At 41.6% G+C, this 8,356-nt stretch overlaps 1 protein-coding gene across 2 annotated transcripts in view; it reads right to left on the bottom strand.

Annotated features, from left to right (window-relative positions):
* Positions 1–3,410: 3,410 nt before the first annotated feature.
* Positions 3,411–8,356, bottom strand: part of Gramd2b (GRAM domain containing 2B) — a 99,587-nt gene continuing 94,641 nt past the window's right edge. For both annotated transcript variants that reach the window (XM_010627228.3, XM_010627229.2), the window contains exons 13-14: positions 7,657–7,750; positions 3,411–4,221 (exon numbers count right to left, since the gene is read on the bottom strand). In XM_010627228.3, the coding sequence (XP_010625530.1) occupies positions 4,180–4,221; positions 7,657–7,750 (136 nt within the window). In that variant the 3' untranslated portion in view covers positions 3,411–4,179. The remainder of the gene's footprint in view (positions 4,222–7,656; positions 7,751–8,356) is intronic.

Raw genomic sequence — 8,356 nt, 5'->3', positions numbered from 1 at the left:
CTCTTTGCAGACATGGAGTTGGGGATAAGTCAGGAGGCTGGAGTTTGTAGCACAGAGCAGAAGAGTAGGGAATCTCTCTTTGAAAGACATAAACAGAGTGATAAAACAAGCCGCAGTCTGGTAGAAAATATTTGCCAATCAAATATATGATAAAGGAGTTTTATAAACATATCTAAAGAACTTTGAAACTTAAAGAAATGAGCCAGTTAACAAAGGGGCAAAAATCTTGAACAATCCTTTCTAAACACAACATACAGCTGGTAGACACTCGCCTCACTGATGGGAGGCTCTGGATTTGATCCCCAGGACTGAAAATATACACAGAGGGGAGGTAAGCACATGAAGAGATTCTCAGCATTAGTAATTATTGGGAAATGCAAATTAAAACTAGAATGAGATACCACGACACACCTGTATTAGAAAAATCTAGAATTTAAAGGACTGATTATATTATGTGTTGATGTGCAGGAGCTGGTATTCTTACACTCTGCTGATAGTAATGTAAAATGGCATACTTTAGGATAGCAGTGAGACTTTCTGGTGGGATTCTCAAAGGCCTAAAGGTGAGTAAGTTTTGTGGTTCATCAAGACCCATGGAGATAGTGAGTTAGTGGGAAACAAAGGTCATTTTCCTCTCCCATCTTTTGTTACCATACAGTGATCATTAGTGTGATAGATACTGTGTGTGAACAGAAAGTCAGAAAGCAAGAGACATTGTGCCTACTTAGGACAATTCACTGCCAGAAAATTTTCAGTCTAACTTCATGAATTCATGAAATAGGAGGAGTGGTAGAAGGCATGGGCAATGCACTAGAAGGTGGTGTAGAACAGAACCTGCTACCAAAGTTCAATCTCCAGTACTGTGGGAAAAAAGTGAAAGTAATTTAAAAGCTGCATAAATGAGTATCTGGGAGATGCCTTAAGAGCATGGCAGAGAATATGTAGGAAAGTATCCACAAATCTTGAGAGGTAAATAATAAAAGCACTTTCAGTTTAGGGAATATTTGGAATCGACAGTGATTAAAATAATATTTTTAATCAGAGATTAAAGTATCAGAATGCATGTAGACAGCCTTATAACTGATCATCTCTTTAATTTTGAGATGCTACTATCCAAGCTTTTAAGTGGACATTTGCAATTATCCTGGCCTCTGAGCATCTCCTCCCTGCTAGTAGGATGCCCTACATTTGTCTATATTGGCAGAGGCTGAACAGTTGCTTGCTTTTTTATGCTTTGTGGTTAGTACTCGGGCCAATGACCTGGGCTCTTCTATTTAGACCCACCCACACCAGATTTGACCTGGCACGAGTGAAGAAAAACAGAATAAGCGATAGCATTCCCAGTGCAAAAACGGTAACAAACTAGTAGTGTTCTCTTATTTAGAACAAGACCATTGCCATGCTTGGTGGAAATGAAGTTCCAGGTGAAAACTATCAGCTGTAATTTCATGGCAGTAGTGAGGCCTTGTTCCTTGCTAAGAACCATGCAATCTTTTTAAGTAACTTGTGTGACTAAAAAAAGATAACAACTGCTCACTATACAAGACCCACAGAATACAGAAAAGGTGTGTGCTTCCACATGTACCTGTTACACACACGTGTACACTGGATCATACCATAACTTTGTGCTTGCTTTCAATGTGATTTCCTGTTTTATTTTTGATGATTTTATTTGACAGTCCTTTTTTTTTAATTGAGTTTATTGGTACCTTTCAAGAATACAGTACAGTTACACTCATCATTGGGATCTTGTACCTTCACATGACAGATGTTGGTTCTCATTTTTTACCCACTGCCCCTCTCTCCTTACACTCCCTCCCCTCCCCTATTTACAAAGTCTGTTTCCATTTTTTCCTTTTCTCATTTTTTTCTTTTCCCTTATTTCCTTTCCCCTACCCTTCCCACAATTCCAAGTAGCAATTTTTTTTAACTGTTCTGCTGTTGAATAAAGAGAATGTTCTTATGCATAAAACTCTGACTCCATCTCTGATTGTTGTTTTAGGATAAATTCCTAGCTGGCAGATCATCAACTGTGAAAATTGAACTTTTTAAGATTCCAAGTAGCAATTTCATTTAACTGTTCTGCTGTTGAATAAAGAGAATGTTCTTATGCATAAAACTCTGACTCCATCTCTGATTGTTGTTTTAGGATAAATTCCTAGCTGGCAGATCATCAACTGTGAAAATTGAACTTTTTAAGGTTTTTCACACAATTACTCAATTATCCCTCATAGGTGGCTGACCCACTCTGATTCTTTGAATAGAAAGCACTCATCTACTGAGCTTTTATAAAACTGGACAGTCATAAAAGTATTTTAAAAAATGAGTGTAGTACCTGTTATGTGTAAAAAGCTAGGTGCTTTCGTTGCATTGTTGCATGTAATCCTCAAAATATTTTTCATTGGTACTTTCAGCCTTGACCTTATCAATTACATGGTGGGGTGTTAAATGGCCAAAGAACTTGCCTGGGGCCCCACAACTCCTTAAATGTGGAACTGAACCTAGGAATCAAGCATTGGTTTTCTGATTACAAAGTTCATTTTCTTTTCCCGATACCACTGTAACACAAGAGCTCAAATAATTTTTGAATTTTGAAGTAAACATTTGGGAAGAAAGAAGCAGGAAGTTGAAAGTAGTGGAGTGGAGGTGGGAAAGGCATTAAAAGCACACAGTAAGGGCTCAGGATGTAGCTGGTGGCACTGAACCTGCCGGGCAAGGGCAAGGACCCGAGTTCGGTCCCCAATACCAAAAAAAGATGAAAAATAAAATCAAGCCCAGTAAGTTGTAGTTAAAAGATTTACAAACTGGGCTGGGGATTTAGCTCAGTGTTTCCAGCAGCTGCTTTGCAAGAGCAAGGACCCAAGTTTGATCCCCAGTACCAAAAAAAGAAAAAGAAATTTACAAACTGACAAAACACAGTGCTGCAGGGTGTTTTAACCTCTGAGTATTTATTAAAAGCCAGTTGTGCACCAGGCACGGTTGTCCAGTAGACTAACAAATACAAATGACAACCAGTTCACTTATTAGCTTATCTGATTAAACAAAATACATTTCATAGAAATGATTATAAAATGCATTACAGATAGAAACAGAATATATTTTATACTTACAGATCTTATGGTACCCTAAATAATTATTAACAAAACCCACCCAAGCCATACAGTAAATAAAGTTAGCAAACCACCAGTTATTTCTTTATTTTAGTGAGCAGAAGAGACACACAATTGTCACGCTGAAATGACTTGCAGCATCCAGTACAGATTTCCTGTTTCCAAACAGCTCACACCGTCCACCTACCTTGAAAACTCGGTGTTCTTCATCCTTGATTAAATCACTATTACAACTTTTGGTTTAAAGATTAGTTTTGGTTTCAAAGTAAGTTTAATTTAGTGTTTCGGTCTTATGCCTCACAGATTCTTGACTGGAAGTGGGTGAAAATCACTCCAATTACACGTTAGACACAGGGACAAAACCAAACCAAACATAAACGGGATAGGGTGACTCACTTTGCTTGACAGTCTTACTCAAACTGAACAGAGAAGTTAAAATACATAGGCAGATAACTTAGAAGAAAACAGCTGAAAGAACAGAACGTTTTTTTTGTGCAGCAAGCCTGTCCATGTAGAGACACTGATTGCTGATTCTGTAAAGGACCACATGCAGATCATTGGTATATGATGCATCTCTTTGTTTCAATGGTTTTTGTTTTTGTTTGGTACCGGGGATCCAACTTGGGTCCTTGTGCATGCAAGGCAGGCAGTGGAACCACTGAGCTAAATCCCTGGCTCAGTTTCAGTGTTTTATAAGAGGGATGTAAGTGAGCAAAAAGAGGGTGGGAAGGACTAAACAGGCCTGGACTGGAGTGTTTACTGACACAATGGATCACAGACACCGCTGAACCATAATTATTCCAGAGTGTTCTCCAGGCCCGCTCTGAGACTTCCAGAGACGGGTCTGTTTTCTTCAGATGGCAGCAGCAGAAACTTCTTCAGAGAGACAGATCAACTTTTATTGCACTAGAAGCAAAATGATTCCCCTTCCCCTTTTCCTGAGCTGGAGACCTCTGTGTCTGGGTTCTCATCCACTCGCGCCTCTGACCAGCAGGAAGCGCTCACCAGGACGCCTCGGGAGCACCTTCCAAGAAACGTGAGGTATTAGTTGGCCCCAGCAATCTGGTCGTCAGTCACCTTTCTCTAGCAGCTTCTGTAAGTTGTTTTGTATCTTGAAATAATGAAAGAGAAGCTTCTGTTAGGAAACAGAATGGCATATCTTCTGGCACATTTGCGGCAGCTTGAGATTAACCTCTCGAATAAAAACCTACACAATGGTTAAGCTTAAATCAGGCAAACACATACTTTTTCAAGGACTAGGATGTGACAATCTACTTTAAAGTGGCAAAAATGTCAGTAAAGACAGAGAAACGAGAAGGAAGAGAGAGAACAAGCAACAGCAGCACCAGGTGTGACCCAGATGCATTCAGGGATGACAGGAAACTGGGCTTTTACAGGACCCATTTGGTGGTTTTAGCTAGAAATATGCTGCATCATAATGATTACCACCCAATAATCCCAAGGAGATTGTGAACTCCACAGGTTCAGGGATCAGCCTGAAGACTGCAGTCCAGGGCTGGGCATTAAAAACCTGAGTTGTAAAGAATTTAGAACAAGGAAATCCTAACAAGCAACATTACGATGGGAATAGAGAACCCCACGAATCAAAAGAAAAAACACATTCTGCGGTGACCGATTCATGCTGAAACAGGATGCTATCGTATGTCAATGGCATTTTGATTACCCATGGTACACTCGTGCCTTTATCAGAAGGGGAGAGACACCCAGGCCAGCAGGCCTCTACTAGACATGGCCCCTCAACTACTCAGCTTCCAGCCTCTAGAACTGCAAGCAAAATAGACTTTCACTATTGATCAGTTAACTCAGTCTGTGGTTCAATCGTAGCAGCAGAAAATGGCCCAGGACATCCTACGTAGATGCACAAGGGAAGCGAAAAGAAGAGGCTCTCATATGTGTGTGCCAGGATGCTCACCTTAACCACCCCCGCCACGGCGGCACTACACAAGAAACTGAGGGCCAGAGAGGCCACCTCACACGGGGAGGCACACAGGCAGGATGAGCAAGAGTGGCCCCAAGAAGTCTGACTCTGGAATGTATGCCCTCTCTCCTATCCCCCACCATTAATATCACTCCCAGGACTTGGGAAACAATTATTTATGTCTTTATTCACAGCGAGCATGGCCCCTGTCGCCCGTTCCTGCTCAAAGCTTCCTTGCCTATAACTCAGGACCGACGGTAAGAGGAAAAACAGGACTGGAAAGGTAGGAAAGGAAAAGAAACAAGAGACTGACACTCAAAAAATGCATCAAGCACATTAAAAAAGGCCAAAAAACTCCAAAGAAAAACAAAGAATGTAAACAGCAAATTTATAGAAGAAAAGCCAAAGGGCCAACAAATACAAGATTTGAATTTCAGTAGCAATTAGAAAAATACAAGGAAAATCCACACTGAGATTGAATTTCCTACTACAAACTGGTAATCAGGGTCCTGAATGGAGCTGGAGAGTGTTAATGGTAAAGGAATTTCAGAAGACATTTGGGGGCAGACGTCACAGAATTTTGCTAACAAATTAGTCAATCGGTTAGTGAAAAGAGAAGGAAGGCAGGGTTTGTAGACTTCCAATGGATTCCTGTCAGGGTAGCGATACCATGCATAGAAACAGGGGAGTTATAACCAGGAACAGATCATGACCAGGCCCTCAAGGGAAACACAAGAATTGCTGGGGTCGTGTAAAAAAAAAAAAGCCAACTGGTGCCTGACTTTTCACCAGCAGGTAGCTGCTATTTTATGCCCACACTGTGTTGTGTAATTATTGATTACCTCTGAAGAAGGGACAAACTACTCAAAGAGCTGGGGCATAGCCTGGTAACTCTTCAATACTGAGATTCCCTTGAGAAATGTGTGCATCACCTATGCATTCGGACCCCAGACCAGTTTTTATTGAGTCTGCTTTGGGACGAAGGTTATCCCCATTGGTATCACCGAAGGCGCCCTGAAGCCCCATGTAAGACTGGCTAGCTGTGAGCCTGCTGTGTCTGGTTCCCGTGTTACACCGTGCGGTGTCCTGGCCAGGCCTGGCGGGACAGTGGGAAGAAACACACGAGGAGGCAGCAGGATTCTGTGTGTCTCACCCATGGAATAGCCTTTGCACATCAGAGTCACAGAGTGAAAACTATACCACCCATTGTTTAGGTCAGAATGAAAGCCAGCATTTGTAAGCATTTCTCTTAAAAAAAATCTTCAATTCTCAAAGCCTAATGTTTTAGAAAGAAAAAAACCAGTAGCTAACACATACCTTGTTTAGATTGATTTTGGGTTTAAAAGAGAAAAGTTTTCATGTTTACTCATAGATCAATTATGAATTAACTGTCCTGATTTAGAAGAGTAGTTTGGAAATGCCTTTGCTGTCATCTCTTAGTTATTGATACCCAGATAACATTTAGTGTGGGACAAAACAGATGATTTTGTTCATTTGTATTTCATGTTTCTTCTCGTAACAATACTACTATATAAAGCTGCCAGATATTATGTAAAGTGATGTAGTTCTGATCAAATACTTGATTATTCACACCTTCCCTTTGGAATTAGGGTAAAAACCAAATAGTTATCAAAAGGGCTGAGAGACATGTTGAAAGGAAAAGAAAATAAGACCTGTTAATTAGTTTTTTGGTTTTTTTTTATATACCAGGGATCAAACTCAGGACCTTGTGTGCAAGGCAGGCATGGCGCCACTGAGCTAAATCCCCGGCCCAGTTAGACTTTATTCTGGGATATTTCTTACATACTTCCTCCCCTCGTGCACCCTATCACCTTCTAAGAATGCCCCAAGCTAAAAACAGGCTTGCCCTTTGAAGATATTTTTAGGCCTTATATCACTGGTCTTATCCACAGGCCTAAGGCTGAATTCTGAGAAGCAGTAGAACAGGCAGATCCGTCCGTCTGTCTATCTACCTATCATCTTTCTTTTGGACTGGAGATTGAACCCAGGGCCTCCGTGTGCTAAGCATACTCTATGGCTTTGACCTACACTTAGGGCTCCTAGGCACAACTCTGCAACGAGACAGACTTGGTTCAACTTCCAGTTCCGTCCAGTCAACCTTCTGGGCGTGTCACCTTTAGCGCAGAGATGTGAGGCTTTGCTCCCATGTCTCCCAGGGCTGTAACAGGGACTGAAAGCAGGGTTTGATGCGTGGTGATAACTGACCCAGGTGGAGTCGGAGCTGTGCTGTCTGGCTGGGTCACTGGTCCCAGGCCACTCTCTAATGTGCCCCTCCCCGAGCCCCGGTGCCAGGAGTCACCTATCACTGCTCTCTGTGTTACACAGAAACATGTCTAAACCAGGAGGAAACACAAAAGTCAGACCGCCAGGACCGTGCATTATGAAGTGAGATGAGATTAAAACCCATTTCTTTATGGAAATACAATTATTTTCTCACATTTACTGCACACACCTCCTCCCCACCTAGTCAGGTTTGGCCACTTAGACTGCTGCAGACAGAAGGCGTTATGAGTGTGTCACCCCGGCCTACAGCAATCTACAAGAAGGAGCACGCGTGCCCGCGTACACAGGAGTGAAGCAAGTCACCTTTTCTAATTTTACTATGTTAGCCGTGAGCTCCTGGCAGAGGACCTCCACATTTAAATGGACTTGTGATCGCAGGCCGGATGGCGTCGTCTGTCTGTAAGAGCAAACAGAAAATTACCCTGGGTAGGACTGCCACACAAGAAGGGGAACGAGCACATTTCCAATTCGAACAGAGAAGAGGCTGTCTACAGCCCAAGAGTGAGCGCTTCACTTGCTAGCAACAGAAAAGCCCTGTAGTGATCTATGACTTCAGGCTGGATACTTAGGGCACTCACTCTGAAGAGCTCAGCTGGAAAACTCTTAAGCCATTTTTGTTCAAGTGGACAAGCTGTACCCTGGCTTCCACACAAATATCAGACAATTACTCTCAAACATCTCAGACTCCTTTTTCAACTCCTAACATCCGCTCCATTGCCAGCACAAAATCCACTTGGAAGAATTATTGCTCTTCTCAGTCATGCAGATTTTTTTTTTTTTTGAGGAGAGGAAGAAGCCTTTTACATTAGAACTTTCAGTAAGTTAGAAATTTCTTTATCTATTTATTCAAATTTCCACTGAAATATGAGACTTGTGCCTTTATCTATTTATTGAAATTTCCACTGAAATATGAGACTTACCATATAAATATAATTGCTGTTGTCGTATAAACTGAGAGAGGCAGTATTTACCATTTGACTGTTCATTGGCATGGGCTTCTATT

The sequence above is a fragment of the Fukomys damarensis genome, unplaced genomic scaffold (genome assembly GCF_012274545.1).
Source record: "Fukomys damarensis isolate Sample0158 unplaced genomic scaffold, DMR_v1.0_HiC HiC_scaffold_3, whole genome shotgun sequence".
NCBI lineage: Eukaryota > Metazoa > Chordata > Mammalia > Rodentia > Bathyergidae > Fukomys > Fukomys damarensis.
The sequence above is the reverse complement of the archived record's forward strand: the minus strand, read 5'-3'. Positions and strand labels throughout refer to the sequence as shown.